Source organism: Lampris incognitus, chromosome 16 (assembly GCF_029633865.1).
Source record: "Lampris incognitus isolate fLamInc1 chromosome 16, fLamInc1.hap2, whole genome shotgun sequence".
In the NCBI taxonomy this organism is placed as follows: domain Eukaryota; kingdom Metazoa; phylum Chordata; class Actinopteri; order Lampriformes; family Lampridae; genus Lampris; species Lampris incognitus.
The window spans coordinates 12,062,657-12,078,747 of NC_079226.1; the positions used below are offsets into that span (position 1 = coordinate 12,062,657).

At 47.2% G+C, this 16,091-nt stretch overlaps 1 protein-coding gene across 1 annotated transcript in view; it reads right to left on the bottom strand.

The window, feature by feature from the left end:
- The window catches only part of alk (ALK receptor tyrosine kinase), a 580,497-nt gene that overhangs the window by 209,667 nt on the left and 354,739 nt on the right, over positions 1–16,091 (bottom strand). The window contains exon 4 of the mRNA XM_056296340.1: positions 7,520–7,724. Coding sequence (XP_056152315.1) covers positions 7,520–7,724 — 205 coding nt within the window. The remainder of the gene's footprint in view (positions 1–7,519; positions 7,725–16,091) is intronic.

Here is a 16,091-nt window from a genome sequence, read left to right on the forward strand (position 1 = left end):
ACTCTATTGAAATGGCCTTCCTTATTTTTCCTCATCTGGTCTTTCCACAACTTTGTTAGCCAGCGAACATGCAGTTTCATCATCGTCAAATGAGACCTAATGCAAGCAAATATATCTTTTACGTGGGTTGAATGATCTTTACACTAATATTAACACTGCAGTACACTATGCTGTACCACAAACCAGCCAGCCACTTTCATTTTACTGACTTGCTTTAAAGCTGTCCTTTTCAAAATTCCTCACGATACCCTCGTGCTGCAATTATTTTTCTGCCATAGGAGATTGTGATCATAGATATCCCTTTCCTATGATGTCTTCGATATGTAAGCTGGAATTGTCTCTTCTGATGTCACACTCCCATTTTACATTATCACTGGCTTCCTTTGATGCTTCCTGGAACACCCCCACATGGCATATGCACTAGGTCTATGCATAAGTCCTGAAACTGGAGTGTCATTCTGTGCCGAGGTGACATATAGCACTTGTCATCCCTTGATGCCTTCTCCCACACTAGGTGGCTTTGTGTGCTAGTAAAATGTCTAGCATTACTGTGATGAATTGGGGTGCAGACTTAAGATGCACGCGGTCACCAAATGGCAGCTGTTACGGCCACCGTGTATCCGTGTCCATATAGTTGTTTTGTGTTCCCTTCTGTATCTAACCGTCATTCTCATTCTACATTCAGGTATCCGCCAGGTGCTCCTCATCACCTAATCAACCAGTCAACCAATCAACCAATTTCCATCAGCTTTGCAGTCTACTATTTAAACCCCCACGTGTCTTCAGTTCCCTGGCCAACTAGTTTAGTTTGTGTGTGATTGTAGTTAGTGTTCTGTAGCTACCTTGTGTTGATGTCTTTGTCTCTGTAGCTACTTTGTGTTTGTCAAGTCTGGCCAGGTTTCAGTTAAGTTTTGCATTGTTTCAATCTTGAGTATTTTGAGTTATGTTTAGCCTTTAGTTTGTTTAATTCTTTTGGGCAAGGGGATCAAGGTAAGATGCCCATGGGCATACACCCCATCACGTAGCTTACCTCCTGTTATACACACTAGGTTAGGAGCGGTTGCCTCCCTCTGTATTTAGGTTTGGTGCTTTTGAGCACTGTCAAGGGGGGGGGGTTACTTTTATTAGTAGTTTGTTGTTCTGGCAACCGTTCGGTTCCCTTGTCCTGTCATGATGTTTAAGTTAATATTTATATTATATTTATACGTTTACCAGTCTCACTGTGTTGCACCCTCACCTCACTGTTACCCAGTGCACTAGTTGTTGTCCCTCACTAGACCGAGGGATTTAACAAAAGGGGGCTCATCCGAGATTTGAACCCGGGACCTCTCGCACCCAAAGCGAAAATCATCCCCCTAGACAAATCCCGGACGAGCCCCCCATTTGTTACGTTCCCTGTTAAAGGTGCAGGGGATGAGAGGAAGTAACAAAGAAAATAAAAGTGTCCCGGGGGAATAAGAAAGGTGAGAGGCGGAACCTGGTGTAAAAACAAATAGATTCATTAACAAAAACTAACCCTATATACAATAAGAAAAGGCAACTGAAGATACTGGCTCTTAAGTATCCAGGCTTAGATAACAAAAACTCAGATCAAAAAGAAAGAAACCAAGAACCAAGAACACTAACAGGTTTCAGCCTCCTTCTCAAGGAGTATAGAGTACTGACACAAGAGCTCGCTCTCTGGTTGACAACAATGGCCCACTGGCTGTCTCTCTCTCACTCTGGCTGCCAACAATAGCCCACTGGCACTGTTGGGTGTCTCTCTCCAAGGTATATACCCAGCTGATGAGGAATTGGGGTCACCTGGGCTCAATCAGCAGTTCCACAGGAGGTGGGGCATTACCTGGAGAGGGAAAATTACAGACACATGGCACTAGGGCCGTACCAGCCACCCTCTGTTTGCAAATGTACAGTACATGTGAGTTATGTGTGTATTTTTGTGCTGTGTGTGTGGCTGTGTCTAGGGGGTGGGGTGGGTGGAGAACTTCTGCAGACTTACAAAGGGTGAAGCAACACGTCATATGCATGAGTGAGAGAGACAGCACACACAGATAGGAGGTAACAGTGGGGGGTAACTAACTGCCTGAGGGTAAGGGCATCCGGCTGTTAACATCTGACTCTCCTGATGCTGTACAGTAGCAGTACATGAGACATCAAGTACACACACACTCCTCTGCTTGTCTCATTCAGTCTTTCATTGTGGCACTGTCTGAACGGTATCTCTGGAAGCTCTGGTGTTGGACACACTAAGACCCTGTTTACACTTGGTTTTAAAATGCGTTTTGGGTGATCGGCTCACAAGTGGACAGCGAGACACATCGCCGTTTACACCTGTGTCTATCATGCATCTCCAAATGTGTACTGCTGACCACTTGTGATCAGATTTCGTTACTCAGAAGAAGAAGATTTCCTGTTATGTCCTTGTCGGGGACGCATCAGGACGCATTAGCATTTACACTACAAAAGACATGTGGTCAAATGCGGCGCAGACCACCTCGGCAAGTGGTTTGAGTAACCGGTTCACAAAACGTTTTGGTGGTCGTTTACACTTGTATTTAGCGCTGCCCACTTGTGATCCAATCCCAAAAACCACATTTTAAAACCAAGTGTAAAGGGGGCCTAAGAAAATAAGCTTCTTCCAAGAAGTCAGGTGATGAAACCAGAGCAGCCTATGATTTATGAGAAAGGAGTTAAAAAAAGGGTAACTTTTGTTTAAAAGATAACTTATGTATGACCTGCCCAACCACCACACACACACACACAGGTGATAAGGCACGTCATCCTATACCCTGAAGTTGTTATAATGAGGAGGAGGGCAGATGGAGCTCAGGGCATTCTGTGTCTTTGCTGAAAATCGTTAGCTTCAGGGATACACAGTATTGTAATGCTAACCCAAGTCCAATCTGGCCAGTTATTGTGCCACAGGCCAAAACAATCTGCAGCCTGCATCTCACGAGTAGACACTCCTCTTCCTCTCTTTTAAAGAAGTCTCTTAACAGCTAGCTTCTTTACTTGGGAGTTGATAATTGTCCCTGATGTAACGCCTAACATAAACACAGCTACCATTACCGGCAGATATGCTACAGTACCATTATAATAAGTAGCATCTCCTCCGCCGTGTTTTGCACCGTGTGTGATTTGTGGTCGAAGAGCTATTTCACCACCCAGAGCTAAAAACAGGTGAAAACGAGAGGATACGGGATACTACATCCACACACGATATCCTCTGAGGAGATGACTGACCAAGTGAAGGTGAAGATTTCACATACGCTGACTTTAATCTCGGGAAGACTCGGTTTCCAATTTAGGTAAAAAGTTCTTGCGTAACTGTTGGCAAACTGACAATTTTTTTTAACACACATTCCTCACAGTAGATGACTACAGTGAGGAACAATCTGCTGATGGAAATAATGACCAACTAACATTCTGTGGGACGCTCGCTAAGGTTGCGACATTACTCTTTCTTTCCCCGGGGAACGGTTGTGTGATCTTCTCTCTCTGATGAGTTCTCCATTGTTTCCGCTCTGAACTATGAGTCATTTCCAAACAGAGATTGGCTTAAACTTACTCACTGTTCTGAGGGGGGGAAAAAATGAATAAACTACTCAACTCGCAAAACTTGCAGGACACAAACACACGAAGACGGAAGTTTTAACAACTTAGCGTTATGACCGAGTCAAAGGCAAGTGCACAGGTTGGTAATTAGCAAGCCGTCTGACTCCTCTAATGTCGACGAGTGGCTGCTCCTGCTTTATTTTTCTCCCTCTCCTTTTCGTAATGGGAGTGTTCTCCCACAGGAGGGGAAATGGGCTGGATGTTTGGCCGAGCGAGGCTCTCGGAGAACAGAGAGAGAGAGAGAGAGATAGTGTGGGTGGACTGCGGCTGCTGACTGCAAACGAGGAGCACGCAAAACGACGCACGGTCGAATCCACCACACATGTACGGAGCGCCTCCCCTCGTGTGCCCATGCATACATAGACACACGGGGCCCCCCCTAATGCACGTGTCGAGGCGGTGACTCACAAAGTCACAAATTCCCTGACTCACCCCGAGAGACGAAGAGAGGCAGCGATACAGAGAGAAAAATAAGGAATATAACGTTCACACGAGTGCGATGCCCTTAACACATCACAAGAACAGAAGGCTTGAAACACATCTGTAGATACAGGCGCGTACGGCTGCAGAGAATTGCTCTCTGCGTTCACACATCCCACGCACAGCGCAACAAATCCAAACACCTACCGTACAGCCGTGCTAATAACGGTGGCGGCATATCTATACGAGCATAACAAGCGGAGAGAGAGGGAGCGTGAGAGAGCCCGCCTGAATATTACGCCTTAAGTTGGATGGTCACCCCGGCCTCTCCAATCTGAGACACGCATTTCTGAGCATTGCTGCAGAAGAAGAGGTGCGCAGACCTCGCGTTAATGAGACATTAAGCACAGAGGAAGGTCATGAGCCTGCATTAACTGCTGACTGATCAAGGGCCACGCTGCAAAAAGAAGTACCTGTGTTGTGATTACCCTCTGCCTCTCTTCTTTTCAGCACCCCCCCCCAACCCCTTCACCCCCACTTCTCCTGCTATCTCCATATTAAATGGTATTCAAACAGGGTGCCATTGTTCGCCGTCTCCTTCAGAGCCCAGTCTCGCAGACAAAATGCTTGTGTGGGACTTGTCTGGCGTTGCCAAAACACACTGAATGCCAGCCTTCTAGCCTCTTTGTCAGGACCACCCAGGGCGAGACGAAGTCCAGACCGAGTCTTAAGGCAGGGATGAGTCCAAGACCGAAGCTTATCGGGCCCGAGTCAAGTCTATGGCTTTTAAGGTCCAGTAAAATGATATCTTTTCATTCATGCTTTTTTATCTACACCCAAAGAGTAACTAAACACCGGACCATTTTGGGGAGTTTGCTGAAACATACAGGTTAAAAACCATGTAAAGGTTAAAAACATAGCAGGATGGTCTTGGTACTCTGTGAATACTGGTTCTTTGGCACGCCCACATCCAATTAACCCATTATTGATGTTATTTTCGCAGCTATTTTTATCCTGCTATGCTAACATCACAGAGTACCAAGCCCAGCCTGCTATGTTTTCAACCTTTACATGGTTTTTAACATGTATGTGTCAGAAAAACTCACTAAAATGTCTGGGGTTTAATTACTCTTTAATTTGCATGTATTTTAATAATAATAATAATTATTATTATTTACATGTATTTTAACACTATAAATTCAAACAAAGATATTTTCTTTTAATTTTGTGTTTCAAAGTATAATCCCCCCCCCCCCCCAAAAGTTTTTAATTATCCTGCACATGATCAGCATCTACTTACCCCTGGTAGTAGTAACCACCAATACACTACCTAGCTAGTGCAATGGAGAAGAAATAAGATAGTGGGAAATTATGTACACAGTCTGAGACACTAAAGCTTTTAGTGTTGTTTAAAGGACAGGTTTATGTTATGTTGCCCCTGAAGACGCCATTGTAAAGTTGTGTCCAGTGATAGTCCAATGTCAAACATCTCCAAAATGAAGCCAAAGGGTAAAACAATATCAAAACCGATACGCACAAGGGCAAAAACTATGAAAATAAGACATGTCTGTGAATGTTCTCATTCATCCAGGTCATAGTTATCCAAAGGAATTGAATCAAGTGCAACTGGACTTGATTCAATTCCTTTGGTCTAGTCAGTAAGCTTGGTCTAGTCAGAAAGGCACGCACTGATGAAGCCTCTTGGATGAGAGGCGAAACGTCTTCACGGATATATAACCAAGTCCAGTTGCACTTGATTCAATCCCTCCCCCCCAGAATTACCCGTTAACCATTTCTAATCGAATACGGCAAAAAAATGTATGGTGGCCATGTCACAAATCAGTGCATTTTAGAAACGGCAGAACACTGTCAATCCATAAGTTTCCTGCAAAAGTTTTTGTCTGTGGGACTGTGGTGCGTGTTCCCTAATGAAACGCGGGGATGTTTACATACGTTCTCCTTCCCTCCGGTGAGGGTCAACAATAGACTGCCGTGCTCTGACTGAGAATCTGCCACAAAGACTCATGAGCTGAGAACACGGCATTCATGATGAGGCGCTTGATGGGCCTGCCGGTGTTACAGTATTTTTCGACTACTCTGCAGAATCTGACTCCCCATTACGGGAACGGGTTAGGGTGGGTGGATGGTCAAGAGTTAGCCTAACCTAACCCCAAACCCCCTAACCCGTTGACGCAAAGGAGAGTCAGAAGGGGAGTCAGATTCTGCGGGGGAGTTGGAAAATTCTATAACACCGGCACGGATGACTGAACATACACACACGGTTCCACCTGAGCGGGCTCCAGCCTGCCACTAAGAGGTACTATAAACAAGTGCGGCGGACAGCGTTCAGTGAAAGGTAAGTGGAGGACAGCGATATCAGCCGGGCGCTGGTTGTTTGATTGTTGACATATATGCATCCTATATGCTCTCACACCTGGGACGCTGCGCTCATTCGTGCATGGCATTTTCACTATACCACAGAAATGCAGTGTTTATTTGGTTGTACGTGCATTTGCAGACAAACTGTGCCATGCATACATCTGAGGTGAAGACACACACACCGGGACTGGATGTGTACGATGTTATCAAAATGCAATGTTGTCCATTGCAAAGACAGATGGGCACCTTGTGTTGGAAGAATAAACTGAGAATAAAGTCGTGATTTTCTTTCATTTCAACTGCACTCAACTTGTGGATTTGAATTTATTTTAAATTTAGTGGTTACCTTCTCTCACAACACATTTCAGTCTTTGAGAGCTCACGGGTTTGCTACACACACGGACCACACGTCAGGGGCAATGGGACATTTCCCCGAGGCCGAGAGTCGTTTTGGGCTGCTGTGAACAGCCAACTTGACCAGCGATAATGTGGCAAGAGGGAACGAGTTAACGGAGCTCTCAGAATCCACACGAGGTGTGACTTGCACTCTCGCCGCAGTGTCCCCCGGCGCAAGGGTGCCCGCCAAAAATGACATTATCACATCTCTCGGCAATATACAATTTATAGTTAGTCTGGTACCTATTGCATCAACAAATAGGGTTAGCCTACAACATTAGTGGTGCGGAAAATTGGCAGTTTGCGTGAACGGGGCGGCCTGGGATGGAGTTGAATTCCCGGCCCGAATAATTGTTTCAGTCCATCCCTGGTTTCCCACACTTAATTCAATGACAATAAATTGAATTGAATTAATTTAGATAGATAGATTCTTTAGTGTCCTTCTAGAGGAGATTTGTGCCCTCCGTACATATTTATATGTGTAAATCCATACACTCACACATGGGTACACAGGTACAACTACATATTGCTAAATCTTTTCATGTTAATACCACGATGAGTCAAATTATTTTTGAATTTCTATTTGGTTTGTTCAGATACATAGTTCTGTCTTCGCTCCGATTCCAAGTTAAAGTTGAAATTCAGTCTTACCAAAGTGCATTAAAGCTCAGCAGACAGGCCACGGTGCGAGTGTTAGACGAGTACTTACCCCGTGATGCGTGGTAGGGTGTCGGTGGAGAGGAGGGCTAGCAGCGGCTTTTCGCGCTCTATCAGCCAAACCGTGTAGCGCCCGCTCTGCTTCGGGTGCAGGAACACAGCCATGTCCAGTCCGCAAGGGCCCGATCCCCCCCACAGCCAGGGGCTCAGCACCCAGGGACCCCCGAAAACCGAACCGTTCACCCAGAGGAACTGACCTGGGGGGAGAGAAAGAAAGTCAAACTTCAGCAGGCGAGAGAGATGTGGAGAGAATACAACTTCTCAGTTGTGTGTTTTCTTGAAAGTGGAAGTTAAAGCTGCCACGATTCTCAATTTAATTTTCATGCCTCTGTATCAGTGGTTTTGAACCATATGTCCAGCAGGGAGCCAGGTGGGTTGTGGGATTTCCAGAATAAACACATTGTATTTGGGGACAGAATTTTAAGTAAAAGTAAAATAAAAAAATTTCATACTTTCTAAATCGATGCAAATTTTATACAGTTGCATTCCTAAATGTCATTACAATAATGTTTAATGTTGACATGCCTTAGCAGGCCGTGACTGAAGACTGAAAAGAGGAAATACTGCGTTGATGGACAACACGGACAGGTTAGTTATCTCACTTTTTGACAGGTAATGAGATATTTTGCAAACACTTTCTATGAACCTTGCATCTATAACACCCTATAAGCATCTATGACGCACTATAAGCATCTATGACACCCTATAAGTGTAGCTAAAAGTTATTGTAAGACTCATTATAACCATGTATACGCCCTCACAACACCTCATAATCGCCTTTATGATACATCGTCAATTTAAAACGGATTTATGCATTATAAATATGTCATCATTAGCCTGTTTATCTGTCAAATGTCATAATGCATCATAGCCAACTTCTTTTGCTGAAGTTTTGTAGAGATGCATAATGACAGTTCAGTGTTATTTCACAGTCTTCAGCCATAGCCGTTAGTCATTGTAATACACATTATAGGAAAGTATGGGCGTTATAGATGCAATAGATGCTTATAGGGCATTATAGATGCTTATAGTGTGTTATAGATGCAAGCTTCATAGAAAGTGTTACCGATATTTTTTTTACTTATTTTAACTCTAGAAACATTTGGGGGGTCTATATGACCGACATAATCAAATAAAACCAACAGCAAGAACATCAGATATTTGCTATATGACGACTCCAAATGCTCGTCTGCGGGCCGTAGTCGCACAAATTCTAATGAAACAATGTATGGCACACACCCTGATGGGATTCATCGCCACGGTTAGAGATACATTACCCCATCGCTGTATATCTTGCAATCAACTTCCCCCCCCAACCGATTTTCTCCCCAATCATACCTGGCCAATTACCACATTCTTCCGAGCCTACCCGGTCACTGCTCCACCCCGTCTGCCGATCTGAGAAGGGCTGCAGACTACCATATGCCTCCTCCGATACATGTGGAGTCGCCCGCCGCTTCTTTTCTCCTGACAGTGAGGAGTTTCACCTGGGGGACATAGCACGTGGGAAGATCACGCTATTTCCCCCTCCCCCTCGATCAGGTGCCCCGACCGACCAGAGGAGGCGCTAGTGCAGCAACCAGGACACACACCCATATCCGACTTCCCACCCACAGACACAGCCGATTGTGTCTGTAGGGATGCCTGACCAAGCCGGAGGTGACATGGGGATTCGACCCGGCGAGCCCCGTATTGGTAGGCAACGAAATAGACCACCGTGCCACCTACACGCCTTGTCATTTACATTTTTTTTATTTTTTTCCCTTCTCAAACACCCCCGAGACATTACAGTACAAAATATACTTTCCATATGGTAGTCTGCGGGTACAGTACACAAACAGAAAATGAAAGCGAACACACAACATGACAGAGCTCCCTCCCAACAACACACAACACTCCACCTGACATACATTAAGGCTTTTACAATAATATCTAATGGACCTCAGTATTTATACATCTGAGGAAGCTACTCCACATGTCAGTGAGTTTAGACACAGAACCCATCACTTTGGCTAACATTAGCTAACATTAGCTCATATGAGGCTGTGGCCATCATGTGCCCGGTCCAGTCCTCACAACAAGGTGTGCTTTGTATTTGTCCACTTCTTTAGTATAACCGTGGCTGCATTAAGACAGCCTGCAAGGACTAACCCTAACTGTGCCTTTCTAAGTCCAGCTGGTAGAACAGATATGTCTCCAAGAGGGCAAAAATGTGGCGAGCTTGGCAAGGGCTGATTCGGCTACTCCTCAATTGCCCCAACCACTCGGGTCCAGAATGGGGAAACCGCAATTGACTGTTTCATCCCCGAACACACCACTACATCTCTCACTCGTCTCTTCAAATCGAATAAACCGGCTACCAAAGAGGGTAGGCAGGTCTTCCAGACACTGGTAATACTTATGCAAAATGAAGCCATTCTTCCATGAAACTCTACCAACATCAGGTCCTCGTATAAGCAGAACTCCTTGTAGCAGCTTTAAACACGTTAAGTCTGAAGTTACCGCATATCCACCTCCTGACACTATACTGTATATGCACCCTATACGTTGCCTTTGTGCACCACCTGTTGACACTTATGTCCTATTGGACTTCCATCCATCCATCCATCCATCGATCCACCCATCCATTATCCAAACCGCTTATCCTGCTTTCAGGGTCGCAGGGATGCTGGAGCCTATCCCAGCAGTCACTGGGCGGCAGGTAGGGAGACACCCTGGACAGGCCACCAGCCCATCACAGGGCCCACACACACACACTCACACACACACAAATTCACACCGAGGGACAATTTAGCACGGCCAATCACCTGACCTACATGTCTTTGGACTGTGGGAGGAAATGGCAGCACCCGGAGGAAACCCACGCAGACACGAGGAGAACATGCAAACTCCACACAGAGGACGAACCTCAAGGCTGGACTACCCCGGGGCTCAAACCCAGAATCATTGCTGTGAGGCGACCGTGCTGCCCCCTATTGGACTTGAACCTAGTTTTTTTGGCACTTACTTGCGTCGCCGCCTCCTGACTAGACCCTTGCCTGTGTTGTGTCAACTCTCAGACGTACGTCGCTGTGGATAAAGGCGTCTGCTGAATGAAATTCTAACACTGTATATGAAGGGGACCGGGTCCCGACAGGAACAACACAGGGGCCACACGCAGCAACCAGTGGTGATGTCACGTTGTATTTATCCGCTGACTGGAAATAACAGCTAATGAAAACGTGTAAACTAAGATGCTTTAAATAAGAGCAGTCAGCGAGTTTCCCCAGGAACAACAATAACAGGGAGAGCAGGGAGGAGGAGCCGCGGTCCAAAAATCAAACTGCATTTTCTTCGCTTTCATACGAAGAACTACGCTAGTCTCAATCCACTGAGCTCATTCAACCAGGATGTTCATCAGAAACGGAACTGGCGTGTGTGTGTGTGTGGTGGGGGGGGGGGGGACTACAAAGAGACTCAACTTGAAAGGGGGAATATCAATTTTTAATGTACTCCGTTAACAAAAGTAGTGTTGATGAGGGGAGGCAGCGGAAAAGAAAATGTAAAGGAAAATATCCCATAGAACAAATGCTTTTTGATCACACGGATGAAACGTTCAATCAGGACTCGGCTCCGCGTGCTGGGTTCTCTCCTGGTGGGGATGAGGTGGGGATAAGGTGGGGATGAGGTGGGGATGAGGTGGGGATGAGGCGAGTTGGCTGCGGCAGATTTCCACAGATCTAATAAAGCTGCTGTGGATGTGGAAGGTGTCTGTTGTGGGGGGGGGGGGGGGGGGTTGCTGTGTTCGTTTCAGTTTGTTTTGCTCTCGCTTCCAGCCCCGTTTCTCGACTGGAGGGTAATGGACGGCACCAGCGTCCCAGGGATCACGTCGTATCATCGTCCACTTCTCTAACAGGGACACACACGTCTCCTCGCGTATGTCACTGCTGCACTTCGAGTGGCCCTTTGCTATTAGCCGCGTATACATTGAAAATTCTGGGACTGAATTAGACGGGGGCAGGAAGGAAGGGACGGGGCCGGTGCAGCTCGTGATGCCTGGACCAGTTGGATTAGCATCAAACTGAAGCCTTTTAACTGACACACAGGAATATAAAAGGCAACACAAAACCACACAGATAAGTGACTCCCACAATGGGCTTTTCTGATATTTACTTTCACCAGCTGGGCAGATAACTAGAATTTCCCCTCACGGCGGCACGGCGGCTAGTGCAGCTGCCTCAAAGCAAGAAGGTCCTGGGTTCGAGACCCGGGGTAGCCCAACCTTGGGGGTCGCCCCGGGTCGTCCTCTGTGTGGAGTTTGCATGTTCTCCCCGTGTCTGCGTGGGTTTCCTCCGGGGCCTCCGGTTTCCTCCCACAGTCCAAAGACATGTAGGTCAGGTGAATCGGCCGTACTAAACTGTCCCTAGGTGTGAATGTGTGTGTGTATGTGGGCCCTGTGTGATGGCCTGGCAGCCTGTCCACGGTGTCTCCCAGCCTGCCGCCCAATGGCTGCTGGGATAGGCTCCAGCATCCCCGCGCCCCTGACAGCAGGGTAAGCGGTTCGGGAATTGGACGGCTGGATGGCTTTCCTCTCACCTCATGTGCAGTAAGTGCAATTACCTTTTACTATGGAAGCGGTCATCATGTAAGTGTTATTGTCTACAGTGGTCGCTTCCTTCATATACCATGTATAGGGACAGTGTCTACACGGGGACATTTTTAGCTTACCGTTCTGCACATTACACTTATGTTTTGTGCTGAACTTTATAATATATATATATTTTTTTTTTAATTCCCCCCCTCCCCTCTGTGGATCTGGGGAGGGGTGCAGACTACCACATGCCTCCTACGATACACGAGGAGTTGCACGCCACTTCTTTTCACCTGACAGTGAGGAGTTTCACCAGGGAGCCATGGTGCGTGGGAGGATCACGCTATTCTCCCCAGTTCCCCCTCCCCCCCCGAACAGGCGTCCTGACCGACCAGAGGAGGCGCTAGCGCAGCGACCAGGACACATACCCACATCCGGCTTCCCTCCCGCAGACACGGCCGATTGTGTCTGTAGGGACGCCCGACCAAGCCGGAGTTAACATGGGGATTCGAACCGGAGAACCCCCTGTTGGTAGGCAACGGAATAGACCGCCACGCCACCCGGGCGCCATAATGCACCTTATACTATACCTTTTGATACATTCTGCCTGAGACAAATCATGTAAGAATCCCGATGCACATGTTTGTAAATGGCAATAAAGTAATCCTGTACTCTCCTCCAGAGAGAACCAGGAGACAGGAAAAGACACCAACCACATGGTATTTAACTTCAAATAACAGCGAGGAGCTCCATTCGTGGAGGACCTCAAGTCATAGGTCTTTATGTACGGACAACTTTTCTCAGAAAAAAAGGTTGCTTGTCCCCTTAATCCTTCCTGGAGGTGTTGCTGATCTCCAGGGGACAGTGAAATACTGGTGCATTCGCAGGCCTACTGTTTGGGGTTCTCCAGCTAAGCCTCATTAGCTCTTCCCCCCCCTCTCATTTGCATGCTCCGTGCACACAGGCCCCAGATAACTTGGCAAGGACGACGGCAGAGCCTCCAAAAAGTTTGCAGGCGATGTTGCTTGCATACACTTTTCTACATAACCAGCAGTGGTTTGCGACAAAGCAGCTTTCAGACCAGGTCTAGAAAGGCTCGGGGGGGGGGGGGGGGGCAAAGGAAGTAAAACTATCGGCTGTTTCCTGGTCCAACTGAGATGAAAAAAGAAAAATACCTGCCTGTAAACAATTACCGGCAGGGTTCATCTTTTTATAGGCGACTATAAAGTTGCAGCTCAAATTCCATTATTGGATTTCGGCCTCGATTTCTGCATCCCTGAGGATATTGATGCCTGACCAATACAAACAGTTGTTATTCAGGGTGACGGTGATTCACCCTGGGTCTTATGCAAGACAAAACCCAATGTGCTGCTCAGTGACCTAAATTACTGCATCACAGGAGCTGGTTTAAGACACACATGTTGTGTTTCACAAGGAAGATGTGCGTTTGCAGAGGGGATACATTACGTAGCGTAGGAACTTTGCTAAAGGAGTAGTCCCGAATTTTTGAAATCAATCCCTATTTTATGATCGCCGCTCACGTGGTACATGAGTTTCATTATGCATCCTTTTCTGCGTACTGGACACAAAGCTCCAGCTTGCCCTCTACAGTTCAGTACAGTTAACGAAGGGCAAATCCACAATTCTCAGCCAGGGCAAACAAAACACGTAACGGTTCAGCCAAAGCTGACGTGACGCTACAGCAGCCTATCATAGTGAATTTGAGCGGCCATCTAAAACTGTTTTTTGTTTTGCTAAATTCCCTCTTAGTGTTTGCTTTGCCGTGCCGTGGCGGAGTGCCTCCTGCTGGTAATTTCTTGCAGGTTGTCCATCCATCCATTATTCAAACCGCTTATCCGAATCCGGGTCACGGGGACGCTGGAGCCTATCCCAGCAGTAATTGGGCGGCAGGTGGGGAGACACCCTGGACAGGCCGCCAGGCCATCACAGGGCTGACTGGACTGTGGACTGTGGGAGGAAACCCACACAGACACGGGGAGAACATGCAAACTGCACAGAGAACACGACCTGGGATGACCCCCCCCCCCAAAGGTTGGATAACCCCGGGGTTCGAACCCAGGACCTACTTGTTGGGAGGCGACCGCGCTAACCACTACACCACCGTGCCGCTCTTGTAGGTTGTGTTGCAGGGAATAACACGGTAGGAAACAACCCTAACCAACTGCAAAGTAAATAAATAAACAAACAGCACATTTTTAAAATGAACAATAGAATTTGCTGATAGACTGGTGTTTGCACTAAACCAGGATTGTGGATTTGCTGCACTGAGTTCAAACTGGTAAGCCAGAGCCGCGTGTCCACGGGTGACTGTGAAAATTAATTAAAACCTAATTATGTAATGCATGAGCAGCATGAAATGGGGATAGACTCAAAAAAAAAAAAAAAACCAAAAAGATCCAAATTTTCCCTTTAATCACCCAGCTGCTTATGTAAAGTGTCAGCTGTGGACACAGACCCGCGGTTGGCGCCGCTGACTCAGCAGACACCTGCGGTGGGCTGGCATAACAAGCACTCGTGTGTGTCATTTGACTGTTTAATGGCTGACTGCAGTGAGACTGGGCCCTGCACTGCCCCCCCCCCCAAATACACACAGTGACTTGGCGCTTGAAGGAGGAAGTGCATGATTTGTGGGCTCTCGTTTGTGTAAACTATAACTGATTGTGTGCGTGTCCACCCTGGTCTCTTCTTCCATCCTTTACCCGCCAGTAGCGTTGTGTTCGTCACACCCGCCCCGAAACAATCATCCATCCATCACGTTGTTGTGGTGTCAGGGACCCACAGGTAGTCGGGCCCCTCTGTAACAACCCATCCGAGGTCCTGCACCACTTTAGTTAAGGTGTTAAGGGTTCATAGAAAGTGGTTCCTGCTTCAAACAGTTACTCTCGTTGTGAAGGAAAGGAGAAATCACAAATAAACGAATAATTAAGTATAAATAAAAAACATTATCTACCACATTGCAGGGAGGGGACCCTTAAACAACCACCGATTTGGACCTTATTTGCCACACTTCTTCTCCAGCTGGCTCGCTTTGCCGCAGTTGGAACCAGTTTCTCATCTATCTGCGAGTTTCAGACTCCAGCGTTGGGATGGTACCCGATTACTGCCCCTCTGAGGAGGAAGACAGGAGCGGCAAGCGAAACTTTAAAAACATTTCCAGCTCTCCGTATCTCCACAACGAGCTAGCAAACACTGTTTTCACACCCTTCTGCGCCGCCACCGATTGCATCAGCCGGGGCTCTTGTCGGCGCAGCGTGTAATCGGGCCGAGCGTCTGTGAGGGCAGCATCGCTCGGATAATAAAATCCCAGCTGAAGGCCCGGGAGGAGGGAGGGGAAACAAAGGGGTTCAAAATGCAGTCCCTCCTCAATCCTCTTAGAGGACACAATGGGTCCGTCCAGGGTCGGCACACGCTTGTAAGGGTGCGTCAGACTCTGGCTTCCTCACAACATTTTAACTCGCGACTGATTGTGTAATATTGTGTAACAGCTCCTATGTTAAACGGTACAAAATGTGGACAAAAGATACACCCCCCCCCCTTTGTGATGGGTGAATTAGTGTTTATTTCTGCAATTCGACCCACTGGGTTTTCAATTCGTGGGTTTCAATTTCGGGGGTTAACTGACACATATTACCTTGTGATTCAGTTTGATGTTGATATACTGAATAAAAAGTAATGAAAGGGGCGTCCGGGAGGTGTGATGGTCTATTCCGTTGCCTAGCAACACGGGGATCACCGGTTCGAATCCCTGTGTTACCTCCGGCTTGGTCGGGCGTCCCTACAGACACAATTAGGTGGGAAGCAGGATGTCCTGGTTGCTGCACTAGCGCCCCCTCTGGTCGGTCGCGGAGCTTGTTCGGGGGGGGGGGGGGGGGGGACAGTGTGATCCTCCCAACGCACTATGTCCCCCTGGTGAAACTCCTCACTGTCAGGTGAAAAGTAGCGGCTGGCGACTCCACATGTATCACAGGAGGCA